General features: G+C 43.7%; 1 protein-coding gene across 1 annotated transcript; it reads left to right on the forward strand.

Annotated features, from left to right (window-relative positions):
- Window positions 1-302: 302 nt before the first annotated feature.
- EXOSC9 (exosome component 9) lies at window positions 303-16,348 on the forward strand. The gene is made up of 12 exons (XM_008158648.3): window positions 303-471; window positions 753-847; window positions 1,853-1,972; window positions 2,085-2,187; window positions 3,295-3,432; window positions 6,768-6,850; window positions 8,368-8,500; window positions 9,500-9,588; window positions 10,195-10,341; window positions 10,850-11,034; window positions 15,851-15,929; window positions 16,206-16,348. The coding sequence occupies exons 1-12, from the start codon at window positions 406-408 to the stop codon at window positions 16,288-16,290; spliced, it is 1,323 nt and encodes a 440-aa protein (XP_008156870.1). The 5' UTR covers window positions 303-405; the 3' UTR covers window positions 16,291-16,348.
- The last annotated feature ends 34 nt before the right edge of the window (window positions 16,349-16,382 follow it).

Genomic DNA, 16,382 nt, shown 5'->3' on the forward strand with positions numbered 1-16,382 from the left:
GGCGCAGGGACACCTGCCCAGCCCGCCCCGCTAGAACTGAGGAAAGGGTGCGGGGCGAGAGCGCGGCGCTGGTGTTCATTTCTACGACTGGTGCTTATTTTGGGGTCCCCTCCGCCCCTGCACTTTATGAGAAAAGGGGAGATATTTCCACTCAGAGACGCGCAGCCTTGGGCGACGGGGCTCTCAGGCCCCTGGCGCCCGCGCCGTCGTCGCTCTGAGCGTGAGCAGCGGCGCCTCCCAGCGTCGGCTTCCGCACGTGCCGCCGCCGAGACAGGTGACGCAAAGCGCCTGCGCCGCTCTGGTGACGTAATACCTGCGCCGCCAGCGAGCGGGACGCGCGTGCCGAGGCTTGGCTTCCCCTTTCCCCACGGATTTCCGCGCCCGTGGGTCCCGCGCCCCGGCAGCATGAAGGAGACGCCGCTTTCCAACTGCGAGCGCCGCTTCCTCCTCCGCGCCATCGAGGAGAGGAAGGTAGACGGCCCCGGGGGCCTCGGGCTGCGCGGGCGCTGGGTGGCGCGGCCGCGCGCGGACCGGGCCCTCGGAACCCCTGGGGGGTGTTCCCAGTGCCCCGGGTTTTGTCTCCAGTGGGTTCTTCTCGAGGCTCGAGCTGGCTCCGAACTAAGAAACGACCTCTTCCCGCTGTGGGGCGGTCAGGATCCCGCTTCCCCCGGGAGCCCAGCCCAGGGCCCGCTCCGAGTAGCTGTTCGCTGAAGATTGCCCAGGAACTAAACGAGCGAATGTTGTGCTTTCAGCGGCTGGACGGCAGACAAACCTACGATTACAGGAACATCAGGATCTCGTTTGGGACGGATTACGGGTGCTGTGTCGTGGAGCTCGGGAAAACAAGGTAGCAGAGCCTTCGCGTTAGCAGCTCAGTGGCGGGAAGTTTAAAAGAACGTAATTGACTCAGTTGTTGACCGAGCAGCTAGGAAGTCTGGACTGTACTTTGTTTAGCTGCCAAAAATAAGTATAGTTCCTTTAATGCAAGATTTATTTTTTTACTTATAGTCGCACTTAAAATTTTTAATCGTAACTATATTTCCTGCCACATGGGTATCCTATAGTTCTTGATTGCACCGAGTTTCCTGCATGTCGTGTCAATAAGTAGATCCTACTTACCTGTTTTTCCTGAGTGACATGAGAATTGGGTTTTTTTGTTTTTGTTTTTTTTTCTGGAGTGTTTTTAAAGGTGTGTATTAGCTTACTAGGGCTGTCATAAAATACCACTGCTTGGGTGGCTTAAATGACAGAAATGTATTGTCCCACGTTGTGGAGGCCAAAAGTCCAGGATCCAGGTGACAGCAGGGCTGATTTCTCCTGAGACTTTTCTTCTTGGCTACAAATAAATGCATTCTCCCTGTGTCTTCACCCGGACTTTTCCTCCGCATGCCTTCATGGCCCTGGTGTGTCCGAGAATTCGGTTTTTAATACTCATTTGGAAGTTGTGAGGACATTGGTCAGATAATGTTGGTGAACCGGTGCCATAGGAAAATTTATTTCTTAAGAAATCTCAAGTTTTCAAGGTATCTTGTATGAATAGATACTTATTTTAGAAAGGAGAAGGTAAGGTCATTGATTTTTTTTTTTTTTTTTTTAAGGATCTGTAGAATAATCAGTATTGTAAATAAGAGATTTTTTTTCTTGTATCTCTTTGGGTACACCAATATGCACTTTTTTTCCTGTATATATTCTACTTCTATACTTTATATGTAATATAAAGCCTCTAATGATGTATCCTGCCGAGTGTCTTATTACTCAGAGTAAGATTGAAACTTAATTAGTATTTGTTTTAGATTTTTTTAATTGGAAAGGAAATGTATTTAGTCAACAGATTTGTACTTTGTCTTTGCAGAGTTCTTGGACAGGTTTCCTGTGAACTTGTTTCTCCAAAACTCAATAGGGCAACTGAAGGTATACTCTTTTTTAACCTTGAGCTCTCTCAGATGGCTGCCCCGGCATTTGAACCTGGCAGGTATTTAAATCTCCTTCTTAAACTGCTTTCACCAAAGACGAGAGCAGCGGCCAGGTATTGTTCTAATGCCTAGTGTCATATTCATGACATTAGCCCATTCCTATCTTCATAGGCAGTCAGACCTCTTGGTGAAGTTGAATCGTCTCTTGGAAAGATGTCTAAGAAATTCGAAGTGTATAGACACTGAATCTCTCTGTGTTGTTGCTGGTGAAAAGGTGGGGAGTATGCCCTAAATTCTTAGTTAGGATGAATATTGTTGATTCATCGATCCCTGTATCTCTACATTCATTCTCAGAGTTTCACTTGACTTATTTTTATACTGGTTCACTTTAGTTCAAATGTTCCTGGGTGCCACCTCTAGAATTTCGTGTCATCTCTTTCTGAAGGGACAAAAAACATTGTGAAAATAGCAACTTGAATTTGTGTAAAAATGTCTTATTCAGAGAACTGGTTTTTCATATATTTTTATTTCCTTATGTTATTTAAGTCAGTTGATGGAAGCAGGTAATGTTTTCCTTATTGGATGAAGAACTGAAGAACAGATTCAGTCCTTCATCTGGATAGGCCACACAGTGAGTCAGTGGCAGGCTGGTATTGGAAATCTTATTGTTGTGCATGATGGTACTAGAACTTTATTCTTGATTAGGGTATTTTGACCATCTTCCTTTTTTAGAAATATATTTTTTATTGATTTTAAAGAGGAAGGGAGAGGGAAAGAGAAACACCCATGTTGAGAAAGAATCATTGATTGGCTGCCTCCTGCATGTCCTCTACTGGGGACCAAGCTGGCAACCCAGGCATGTGCCCTTGACTGGCATCGAACCCGAGACCCTGCAGTCCTCAGCCCAGTGCTCTATCCACTGAACCAAACCAGCTAGGACTTTTGACCACCTTTTTTACTTCAGAAAGTCCCTTAGCCTTTCCCCGTTCCAAGCTTGAATGTGACACTACTCGAATTACTTGTAGGGTTATCATAAATATTGTCAAGTAAAACCTAAGAGGTTGAGGTTTTTGAGTTAGGAGACACAATAAAAATATAATTAGGCTTGTTAGGGAAATTTTAGTATTAAATGTAGAATGGTTTGTATATTTTGAGCATATATTTTACTGTTGTCAAATGACTCAAAGAACGGTAAACTATTGGTATTTCAGATGTTGGTCTGACTTAACATTTTTCTAAATACAGTTTTATTGATAGCAAGAGAAGAAATAACCCTGTTTTAACAGCAAGAGAAAATTTGGCACATAATGTTACTTTTACTTTTAAATAGCCACTGGTTGTGATCAGTTAGGATTTATTTTTGTTTTAAATTCACATTCAGGTTTGGCAGATACGTGTGGACCTACATTTATTAAATCATGACGGAAATATTATTGATGCCGCCAGCATTGCAGCCATTGTAGCCTTGTGTCACTTCCGAAGACCTGACGTGTCTGTCCAAGGAGATGAAGTAACACTGGTAAGCTCCCACGATGTGAGCCATGCTCCCCTCTGAATGAGTGAATATCCTTGATGTGCAGGCAACTTGTTGGTCAGGTCTTGTTGTAGATGGAAATAGGTATATTATAAAATATGTTTGCAAGGCAAAAACTACGTATCGTCAAAATTGTCCTTGAAATCTCTTAAATATCCTATAGTGAAGTATCTGTTAGTAAAAGCACACCGTAGCCTGGCTTTCTAGAATAGAACTAGATGACTTCTTTGGATTGAGCATAGGTGAACTAGTTGTTTTACGTTTAGACCATATGTGTGAAAAATACATGAGTCTCAGCACAGTGAGATGCTTGTGTGGCAAAGTTCTTCAGAAATACCTGTAAGGCTTGTTCTAACTTATTGCTAGGCTCCACCCTCAGAGGAGGATGCGGTAAAACCTAGGATAGTGCACTTCTATCAGCTCCCAGGTGATACTGATGCTGCTGGTGCAAGGACCACATTTTGAAAACCACTGTTGAGTATGTCCATTTTAATTTATGTAAATTACATGCTAGAATTGTGAAAGTGCATGTGGTGGTAATTTGAGTCCTGGAGTTATAAAAGGAAACATCAGAGGTCCAGATTCTCTAAGCAGTCATTCATGATGCTGCTCTTAGGCAGTGGAGGGGAGCAGATTTATTAAAGACTTAGAAGTAGGGACAGTAGAGATGTGGTCTTTTAGAGGAGGGAGATGGTATAAAGAAGTAAAAACAAGTAAGTGATTAGTAGACAAAAAAAAAGGTATCAATTAAAAATACTGTAGAGGGGCATTAAAAATGGTGGCAGGGTAAGTGGATGCTGCACAGACACGCTCCCAGGACCAAACTGGAATTACAACTAAAATACAGAAAAACTTCCTGAATAATCAACACAAGACTCGCAGGAGAGAACACTAATACCCGAGAACCGAAAGTGCAGATCGCATAGAGACTGATAGGAGGGGCGGAGGCGTGAAAGGGCTGGCAGGGTGCCCACAGACAGCAACTGAAGTTCCCGAGAGATATCTCAGTTGTGGGGGGTTGCCACTGAGAACTCTGGGATCTAATCCCCAAGCTGGTCCCCCCAGCAAAGAGCCACAACTGAGAAAGTAACCACATAACACCTGTCTGTAAAAAGCAGTGGGGTTGCTGTCTGCCAGGGAGTGACAGCTGAAAATTCACACACCCTGTTAAAGGGCCAATGCATGAAATTCCCTGTGGAGCCACCCACCTTGTGCTCCGGCAGAGGGAGGGCAGAGTGGACCGGAGTTGTGTGAGCAGAAGCCAGGATTGAGAACTCGAGGGTTAGAGCTCAGAAAGCAGACAACCCCCCAGTTTCCTGTGCTGAGTCATTCCCTCACACAGCCGGAGGACATCTTTCCCAGCAGACATCTGCCTTGCCTGGGGGGAAGACAGTGGACACACCCTATTGGAAAACACCTTGCCCTGGCCACTTAAGAGATTAAAAGTAACAATTAGCCTCCAGGCAGAAGCAACTGCCCCACCCTGTTGAAAAAACTCGCCACAACTGAGGATGATTGCTTGGGGGCAGTTCAAGTCAGAATCCTATCAGTCTGTAGGTAGAGGTGGTCTCTGGAGGTTTTGAGTCTTTGACTGATCTAATTAGGTAGAATTAGTGTTTGACACTGTCCTGCACTAGAGATTGAGAGGCGTAGAAAATCTACCTAATATATACATAGTCACAAACCCAAACAAACAGCCAAAATAAGGAGACAAAGAAACAACCCAATGAACAAGAGAATTCTCCAGAAGAACAATAAATGAAGCAGAGATAAGAAATTTTATCTGAAACAGAGTTCAGGGTAATGATGATAAAGGTGGTCAACAGCATGAAAAAAATATATAGTAACTGAAAAAAGAACAGTTGGAAATAAAGAATGACATAACACAAAGAACACAATGGAAGGAATACACAGCAAATTAGGGGAAGCTGAGGATCAAATCAGTGAATTAGAAACAGGGTTGAAAAAAATCAATTAGAGAACCAAAAAGAAAAAACAATTAAAAAACTGGAGGACAGCTTAAGGGAGCTGTGGGACAATGTGAAACATAACAATATTAGAATAACGTATGCCAGAAGAGGCAGAAAGGGAGAATGGGATAGAGAAGGTGTTTGAAGAAATTATGGCAGAAAACTTCCCTAACCTGATAAAAGGAAAAAGCCACACAAGTTCAGGAGCCACAGAGAACCCCAAGCAAGAAGAACCAATAAACCCATGCCCAGACACATCATAATTAAAATGCCAGAAATTAAAGACAAAGAATTTTAAAGGCAGAAAGAGAAAAACAAATTGGAAAGTTATTGCTGGTGGTATTACAGAATGGTATAGCCACAATGGAAAAGGTTGGCTGTTTCTTAAAAATCGAAGTGTAAACGTATAGAGCCCAGAAATTCCATGCCTGGAAATCTACTCAAGAGGACGGGAAGGAAAGCGTATGTTCACTCAAAGACTTTTATGTGAATGTTCATAGCATATTTGTAATAGCCCCAAACTGGTAACGATCCAAATGTTTATCACTGGAGAATGGAGAAACAGAATGTGGTCTGTCCGTACCATGGACTACAATTCAGCAGTAAAAAGCACCAACCAGCTGATACATACCAAAGAATGGGTGAGACATGCTAAGCTGAAAGGAGGCGGATGCGAAAGACTAAAAATTGTTTGATTCCACTTATAGGGAATGCCCAGAAAAGGCGGATTTATAGAGACAGGAAGTAGATCGATGGTTGCTTGGGGCTGGGAGTGAGAATTGACTGCAGACAGGCTCAAGGAAGGTTGTAGGGGGAGGATGGTCATGGAAATGTTAAAAAGCTGGATTGGGGTGATGGTTGCATAACTGTAAATGTATTAGAAAGGTACTAAAATGTGAATCCTATCCTTCTGATGAGTGGACTTATGTAAAATATACCTCAATACCGCTTTTTGACAAATGCATAAAGTTTTTTTGTTTTTTTTTTAACATTTTATTTATTTTTTTTACAGAGAGGAAGGGAGAGGGATAGAGAATTAGAAACATTGATGAGAGAGAAACATCGATCAGCTGCCTCCTGCACACCCCCTACTGGGGATGTGCCCGCAACCAAGGTACATGCCTTTGACCGGAATCGAACCTGGGACCCTTCAGTCTGCAGGCTGACGCTCTATCCACTGAGCCAAACCGATTAGGGCCAAATGCATAAAGTTTTAAGGAACATTAGCGACAAAGGCAGATAGGTAATAGAAAGTTATTTAAGTACTCATTGAGGATTGAGGGGAGTTCATTCTTTATTTTACGTTTGATGTACAGGATGATTTTTGTATGTTCTCTTATTTCCAAACAGTACACTCCGGAAGAGCGGGACCCTGTCCCGTTGAGCATCCACCACATGCCCATCTGCGTCAGTTTTGCCTTCTTCCAGCAGGGGTGAGTCTCCTCCTCTCGTGGCCGAAGTGAGCATCGCAGCTGGGAAATGTGCTGTGGGCAAATAGGCCAACCCTCCTTCCGTACTACAGCACCTCACAGCCCAGAAAGAACTGCATTTCTCACTGTAGCCCTGTCTTGTAAGAGCTGTAGTTGGAAAAGAGCTTTCTCCATAGAAGAGACATTTTTCTTTTCATGGTATATCATAAATTTATGAATTTACTACCACTTGGGAGCAGCTTCTGTTTCCTGGAGGTATGTAGGTGTTTAGAGAATTGTATGCTCAGCTCTGATTTGGGGAAGTGGGGAGAGAATCAGGATTAACGGAAGCAGGACTTTGGAATACGTTCAGGGGTGTCGTTCTAGGATCAGGCATGGGAAACGGTTCTCGCCTGGGAAAGTCGGCTCCTTCGGCTCCCAGTTTCCTCACAACTCCCTGCTGGTTCCTCCCACGGCAGCAAACCTGGGGGCCTGGGGCCATGCCTGTGCCTTCACATGAAAGCCTGGGCCTTACATCTTTGTAGAAACAAAGGGAGCTATACATATTTTTAACAGTTTTATGAATGAGAACCAGAGGAAAGCTTTCACCTTTCCGTCATTGTAGTGTAGAATTTCATTAGAGGGAAATGGACCAGCAACATCAGGCAGAAAGATGTGAGTCTGCCCTAACCGGTTTGGCTCAGTGGATAGAGTGTCGGCCTGCGGACTGAAGGGTCCCAGGTTCGATTCCAGTCAAGGGCATGTACCTTGGTTTCAGGCACATCCCCAGTAGGAGGTGTGCAGGAGGCAGCTGATTGATGTTTCCCTCTCATCGATGTTTCTACCTTTCCCTCTCCCTTCCTCTCTGTAAAAAATCAATAAAATATTTTTTTAAAAAAGAAAGACGTGAGTCATACATGTAATTTAGAATTTCCCAGACATTAAAAAGGTAAAAATAGGTAAATTTAATTTCTATATATTTAATTTTACTTAGTATATCTAAGGTATTACCTTATTTTAATATGTAATCATTATCTTAAATTTGTTCACGAAATACATTTTATTTCTACTAAATCTTCGAATTCCAGTATTGTGCACTTAGCTTGGACTCACTACACTAGAAGGGCTCAGCAAACAAGTGACTGAGGCTACCATTAGACATACAGAAGTAGTGTTTTCTAAATGAGCCATTACCAGAACCTGAGAGACATTCAGAGCACAGGCCATTAAGGAGACTCTAAGATTAACCAGATTATCAAGTTTTTATTAATGAGCCACAAGTTACTTAATCCAAGTGATAGCATTAGATTTTGATTGTATATTATTTAAAAAAAAAAACTATTATGAACTTGATTTTACTGTGATAGCTAGCAATATACACAGTGTTATTTTGGATCCATAAAACAAATTCTCTTGTATCTTTTCCCCTTAAAATGACTCAAATTCACAGGCTTAGGACTTTATTAATGCCATCTTTAAAAAAATATCCATTATCTTAAAATTGACATGATTTGTTCGGGTCCGTTTAACATTCCTTTCAGAACATTTTTACTGGTGGATCCCAGCGAGCGCGAGGAGCGTGTCATGGATGGCTTGCTGGTGATTGCCGTGAATAAGCACCGAGAGATTTGTACCATCCAGTCCAGCGGTGGGATAATGCTGCTAAATGAGCAGGTTAGTGCTGTGGTTAACATCCCATTTAGAAGCTTTTTCTCATTTTTTTAACTAAAATCCAACAAGGGCATTTCCAGTGATTCATCCTTGGCTGTATTGGAATCCGGTTTCAGTACTGTCATCACCCTGTTGATGAGACGAGTTACCTTCCTCTTCCCTGCTGCGCCCATGCATGGCCTCCAGAGTCTAACCTCTCTGGGTAGAGAGACACGGTACTTTCCAGGGAAGAACGAGGTTCATATTTCTACCCAAAAAAAAGTGTCACACATAGGAGTGAGGTTAAAAGTAAAGTACTTGTAGAATTTGGATATAATAAGCAGTTCTCAAACCCAGCACCATATCAGATTCCCACCGATTTTTAGAAAAGAGGCTGCCAGGTACTGTAGGTGCAGGTGCTTGGGCACAGCCTGCTTTGTTGGAGTTCCAGCTCTGCATTAGACTGACTGGCCTTGGCCAATAATTTCAGATCTTCATGCCTCCACTTCTTCATCTGTAAAATAGGGAGTAAGTTCCTAGTGACACTTTATTGGTAGAAGAATGTAAAGGTAAGTAGGCGTGTGACACTGTAGCATACGTTAAGTGTGCAGTAAATGTAAGTTTTCTCATCACTGCCATTCCCAGCGCCCTAACTCCAGAGACGCATCCATTAGGCGCCGACTCCCGAGAACCTTGCTTTCTGAAAGCTCCAGGGATGCTCTGTGGCCTGTTGACGTCGCTCACTCACACAGAGGCAGTCAGTGCACTGAGCATGTGTGCGTCCTGGCCTTTCCTGGGGTCTGTTAGTGCCGAAGGGATGTTTTTGGGTCTGTTTCCTTAATGTCAGAGTCCTTCAAATATTCTAAAACAACTCCCACAACTTGCTTTATTTTGTCTACATTACATTAGGAAACAAAGGCAGGCTTAAGTTGTAAAGTTAGAAAAGCTAATCTCGTTCTTGGTTTTGTTAGAGAAAGCTATTTGGTTTGTTGTCGTTAAATAACAGCTCATTTTTATAAACAGGTTTTGAGATGCAGTAAAATAGCTGGTGTGAAAGTGGCGGAAATCACAGAGCTAATCCAGAAGGCTTTGGAGAATGACCAGAAAGTTCGGTAAGTTTAATTTTGTTAGAACCAAGTGGTCTTTATATAGATTTTTCTGTTAAGGATTCTTCTTGCACAGGGGTAACCACACACTTTCCTTATCTGTTAATCTCAGTTGAATATACTAAATGTTTTTTGAAAGTTGATTGAACTGTTTGTTGTATTGTATTCCAACTTAAACAGTCTGTATTGAAAAGCCACATAATATTTTTCTTTAAAAAAATAAACATGTTCTTAGGAAAAAGAATCTGGTAACGCAGATTAACTGAAAGGACACACACTGGGCTGATTCCCATCTTCTCCCCATGTGACATTACACCGGACCTGTAGCCCCGCATCAGTGTCTTCTGCGACGTGGAGGTTAATGCCTGCCTGTATGGCTGGTTTGAGGATTAGAAAATAACCTACTTTAAGCCCTTGGCATGTGCCCAGCACATGATTCAATACATGGTAATTACAGGGACTTGTATTATGTCTCTTGATAGGCATAATAAATTGGTGAGGATAAGTTAGTCTCACCAAAGGGTATAATAGTTAACATTTTTTTCTTTTTTGTCTTCTCGTCCATCTATCATCCACCCCCTCCCCTTTTCTTCCCCCAAATACCACACACAGGAAAGAAGGTGGAAAGTTTGGCTTTGCAGAGTCTATAGCAAAACAAAGGATCACAGCATTTAAAATGGAAAAGGCCCCTGTTGACACCTCTGACGTCGAGGAGAAAGCAGAAGAGATCCTGGCTGAAGCGGAGCCTCCCCCAGACGTGTATCTTTACTGGTGCCGGGTTTGCTTTTCCAGGAGCAACAAGACTCATTCCACTGGGGCCTTACGAGGCTGTGGAGGGTACATACTGACATTTCTCTGAAACACTAGACTTTGTTAGAAAAAACATTTAAGATACCAGGTAGTGAAGAGTCAGTAAGTTGATGGTCTAATGTCCACCTTCTCTTCAGCTATCCTACAAAATCCAGAAAATCTCTAAGCCAATTTATAGCGTTTCATTTTCTTTTGAAAAACTCAATGGCACGGTCAAGCATTCTACACTATTACACATTGTTCTTGAATTTTTTCTACATTCACCAGATATATTAGTATACAACTAAAATGTTCAGAGCCAGTCTCTTGATGTTTCTCACCATTATGTCCATAACAATCTTGAGTTATGTTTTTTCTTCATTGTTCAGCCACCTATAGTATAAGCTAGTAAATTTCTTCTCCTAAGACTTTGAGGCACACTTCTGTCTTAAAAAGAAAACTTCCTTTAACTGTTAAGTGTTTCTAAACCTGTGCTCTGGACTCCTGGAACTGCCCAGATTGGAGAAGGAGTAGAGAACTCCTGGGGTGACCTTGAAGACTCTGAGAAAGAAGATGAGGATGAAGGCGGCAGCGATGAAGCCATCATTCTTGATGGAGTGAGGATGGACGTGGGGATAGAAGTCTCCAATACTGGAAGCCAAGGTGGGTGGTACTTTATGGCTTTTAGTATTAGACCAGAGGCCCGATGCATGCAAATGGTGCAAGAATAGGCCTTCCTTCCCCCAGCTGTTGGTACCGGCTTCCCTCTGGCACCTGGGACCTGGGCTTTGCTCTGGCCACCAGCAGGCACCCGGGATCCGGGCTTCCCTCTGGCCCTGGCTTTGTCCGGAATGATGTCCTGTCTAATTAGCATATTACCCTTTTACTATTATAGACTACAGGCCTGGTGCATGAAAATTCGTGCACTCAGGGTGGGGGCGGGGTCCCTCAGCCTGGCCTGTGCCCTCTTGCAGTCAGGGCCCCTTGGGGAATGTCCAACTGATGGTTTAGGTCTGCTCCCCGGGGGATTGGGCCTAAGCTGCTAGTCAGACATCCCTCTGGCAGCCTGGGATCCTCAGGAGATGTCTGATTAATGGAGGGAGCGAGCCTAAGCCATTGGTCAGCTTAGTGCTGCCGTGGAGGCAGGAGAGGCTCCTGCCACTGCGCTGGCCAGCCATGAGACCGGCTTCTGCGCCACGTCCCCGGTCAGGGACACAGGCAGGCAGCGTCACGTCCCAGGTCAGGGACACAGGCAGGCAGCGTCACGTCCCAGGTCAGGGACACAGGCAGGCAGCGTCACGTCCCAGGTCAGGGACACAGGCAGGCAGCGTCACGTCCCAGGTCAGGGACACAGGCAGACAGCGTCACGTCCCAGGTCAGGGACACAGGCAGGCAGCGTCACGTCCCAGGTCAGGGACAGGCAGGCAGCGTCACGTCCCAGGTCAGGGACACAGGCAGGCAGCGTCACGTCCCAGGTCAGGGACAGGCAGGCAGCGTCACGTCCCAGGTCAGGGACACAGGCAGGCAGCGTCACGTCCCAGGTCAGGGACACAGGCAGGCAGCGTCACGTCCCAGGTCAGGGACACAGGCAGGCAGCGCCACGTCCCAGGTCAGGGACACAGGCAGGCAGTGTCACGTCCCAGGTCAGGGACAGGCAGACAGCGTCACGTCCCAGGTCAGGGACACAGGCAGGCAGCTTCACCTCAGCGCTGGGTGAGACGTTAGGGCTGGGCAGGCCTGGGTGTGCCTCTGTTGGGGGCAGAAGTCCCCGCCCCCGTCCCTGCCCTCCAGCTCCTGTGCGTGCGCAACCCGTTGACTGGTCGTGATCGTGACTCGGACACCGTTAGGACCAATTAGCATATTACCTCTGTATTATATATAGGATGTAGACATGTAAATTATATATGTAGTTATATGTGTATAGAATCTATCCCTATTTATAAAGTACCACTAAGATAGGGATTATTTTTATATTAGCAGTGCCTGTTTTTAGAGGAACTGAATTTCAACTAAACTGTTGAAGCTAACCCACTATTAACTCCAATTCTTTTCTAAAGGAATATGCTTGTTTGTGGAGTAGTGGTAGCTCTTTGATATGTAAATGTAGTTGCATTTTTAATGTTTTGTTCTCTTTTATGTATCTCTCTCTGGGCCAGTTTTAAGGAGGTTTCTTAAAGATCTTATTCCTGCATGCTACTTTTTCTTTGTAGTTCTTAAGAGTGAAACATATAAAACCTGTAACATTAGTGCGTTCAAATAGAACTTTCTACAGTACCAGAAATGTCCTACATCTACACTGTCTCATATAACAGGTCCACTAGCCACCCACATGCAGCTGTTGAGCACTGAAATGTGGCTTGTGTGACTGAGGAATTGAATTCTAAAGTTTACTTATTTTTCTGTTAATCCTCACCTGAGGATATTTTTTCCATTGATTTTTAGAGAGTGGAAGGAAGGGAGGGAGAGAGAGACAGTGACATAGATGTGAAAGAGACACATTGATTGGTTGGTTTTTGCACCAGCCCCAACTGGGACTCAGGATCGAACTTGCAACCCAGGTACATGCCCTTGACCAGGAATAGAACCCTCAACCCTTCAGTGCAAGGGCCAACGTTCTAACCACTGACACATCAGCCAGGGCTGAGTTCTAACATTTAGTTCTGGCTCCTACATTGGTACACAATCCTAGTACCTGGAAAACGTGTAGTCCTAGGTGTTTCTTGCATTCTGAAATACATAGAACTGGAGCAATTGTTTTTACCTGTGGGTGTTTCGTCTTCCAGGAAAACCAACTTCTTGCTTGGCCCACACTAGAAAATAATCACGAGTTGTTGTTTTTTATGTAGTAAAAACAAATCATACGAGGAAGAATATAGGCATTAGGTGGGCAGGGAACTAAAGGATGCACTTACAGTCTGTGATGCACAGTCCAGCCTGCCTTTGAGGAGGAATTCAGTGCCTGTGAGCATGACTGAGCTTGCTGGGTTTTGTAGAAAAAACATCCCCATTGATTGGGACCTTTATTCACTTTCCCAGGGATCAGTTTGGCATCACTCTTCCAGAGCTTGGTCCAGATATTTATTTACTACTAGAGGCCCGGTGCATGAAAATCATGCACTCAGCGGGGGGTTGGGGGAACCCCTCAATCCGGCCTGTGCCCTCTTGCAGCCCGGGAGCCCTCGGGGGATGTCCAATTTATGGCTTAGGCCCGCTCCCCGCAGTTGGACATCTTTAGTGCCACAGAGGTGGGAGAAGCTCCCGCCACCACCGATGCACTCGCCAGCCGTGAGCCCGGCTTCTGGCTGAGCGGCACTCCTCATGTGTTGAGCATCTGCCCCCTGGTGGTCAGTGTGCGTCATAACGACCAGTCATTCTGCCATTCAGTCAATTTGCATATTAACCTATTATTATATAGGATATATTTATAGCATATACGCTGCTTCCACAGTGAGACCATGAATGAAGCTTTAGACTTTCCATGTAATTACATATTCATCAGTCAGTCTTTAATGCTGCATAGAATTCTGTAGTGTTGAATGTTACTAGTTGGTTTAGTTATTCCCTTATTGATATACTGTTTCAGTGCTACAGTGAGCATCCTTTCATATGTTCCTTTACATATTTGTGAACTGTTTTTCTAAGATTAATAAGACTAACTGCTAGAATATTCAATTGCTAGCTTCAAGATTAATATTTTCAACTGAATAATAAAGGTGGACTTAAGCCAGTTGGGAGGACAGAGCAGGTAAAGCCTTTCTAAAGCTTATAAACAAAGTGAGAAACTAACTGAAAACCTGATATACCAACAGCCAACTGGGGAAAGGGATAATCCACATTATGTATCATTAATGAAGGCTCAGGAGAAAACTACAAAGTAATTCTCACATATAAATGGCCAGTTACATATGCCAACCCTGGTAGTAATAAAGGAAATAAATTCAAAGCAAAAAGATAAGAGCATTTTGTGACTGCTGTATTGGGCAATATTAAAAATACTAGCGTTGGCAAGGTTGTATGAGAAAATGGGTTCTTCATAGACTATTTCTTGGAATGTAAATTGGAACAATATTTATGGGGTTTGGCAGTATCATTTGGAATGTATATATACCTTTTGGCCCAACCACTATGTTTCTAGGTATTTCCATTACCGTGTTTATAATAGGGAGAAATGAAAAATTTAGATCTCCAAAATTAACAAATTCTAAGATAAACTGTGGAACCTTATAGAGTGGCACGAGCACTTTGAATGGCATCTTGGCTTGTTTCTAAATTGGTTCTACAAGAGGATATATACACACTTATACATATACACTGAGTGGCCAGATTATTATGACCTCTGAACGCATAATAATCTGGCCACTCAGCATATATATATGTCTACACTAATAAAAGAGTAACATGCTAATTGACTGTACCTTTGTGATGCCCAGCAGCCAATCAGGAGTATGCAAATTAACCCAACAAAGATGGTGGGTTAATTTGCATACACAAGCTCTGAGCGGCCAGGAGCGGGTTGGGACACTTGCGTCGTCACCATGGTGACTACGCAGGCGTTCCGCACCACCTCAGCCACTCCGGGCCTCTGGGCAGCATGGGAAGGCAGAAAGGCGGCTTGGGGCCAGAGTGGAAAGGCAGCTCCAGGTGGAGTGAAGGCGGTGCCAGAAGCAGGAAGGCCCATTCTTGCACGAATCTTTGTGCATCGGGCCTCTTGTGTATGTGTGTATATGTGTATATGTATGTGTGTGTGTGTGTGTGAGTGAGAGTTAGAGGCCTGGTACATGAATTCGTGCATGGGTGGTGTCCGGCCAGCCTGGCCAGGGGGAGGGGACATGGGCAGTTGGCCGCCAGCCTGCTGGTTGAACTCCTGGCCGAGGGGACAATTTGCATATTAGCCTTTTATTATATAGGATATACACTGAGTGGCCAGATTATTATACGTTCAGAGATCATAATAATCTGGCCACTCAGTGTGTGTGTGTGTGTGTGTGTGTGTGTGTATAACACACACACACACACACACAGATATATAGATAGATAGATAGATAGATATATAGATAGATAGATTTCCCCTAACTTTTCTATTATGAATGTACAGAATGATGATGTAATTAAAGACATACTTGGGGAATCAAGCATACTGTTTCAAAGCTCCAAGAAGTTACCTGAGGGAAGGAAAGAACCAAGTAGGCCTGGCCGCCCGCACTCAGAGTAAACTGGGCTCGAGTTGTATGAAACAGTTTTAGAATTGCTGCTATGGAAACCAATTTGGAAACTTTTAAAGAGATCACAGGCCCACCTCAGATATACGGAGGGTTTGCTTCCAGATCTTCACAATACAGCGAGTTACTACTTTAATTTAAAAACAACTTATTGCTCAAAAATGCTAACCATCACCTGAGCCTGTAGGAGAAATAGCTTTTCTGAATACAGTGAAACCAGGTGCCTGTACTTACATTGCTTCCTAAACATTTCCTTAAAGAGGCCCCTATCGTGCTGTCGGACAGTGAAGAAGAAGAAACGATCATTTTAGAACCAGACAAGAATCCGAAGAAAATAAGGTAACAGTTTCTGGTTTATTTCTCTGGTTTTATTCTCATCTTACCTACTATAAACAAAGAGTTGTCTCTTTCTCATTATAAGTCTATAAACATTAGGACCTAATTCTATAGAATTAGTCACTATTTTACTGTCATAGTTGGCAAATGTTATATATATCCTACTGGGAAAAAGTAAGGCCTCCTATTTTTATGATCCAGAATTTAACAAGCACAGTGGGGTGAATCAGCTTCTGGTACTAGTATTGTTCGTAAACTCTTAATTGACTTTATTCACAGAACACAGACCATCAGTGCAAAACAAGAAAAAGCACCAAGTAAAACAGCAGTGAAGAAGAGAAGAAAGAAGAGAACTGCTAATTAAAGCTCACATGGTTGTATTTGTGTACAGAACTATTAAAAGGATATTTATTTAAGTGCTAGCAACCTTGAACATTTTTTATTCACAAATCCATT

The sequence above is a fragment of the Eptesicus fuscus genome, chromosome 6, assembly GCF_027574615.1.
Source record: "Eptesicus fuscus isolate TK198812 chromosome 6, DD_ASM_mEF_20220401, whole genome shotgun sequence".
Lineage (NCBI taxonomy): Eukaryota > Metazoa > Chordata > Mammalia > Chiroptera > Vespertilionidae > Eptesicus > Eptesicus fuscus.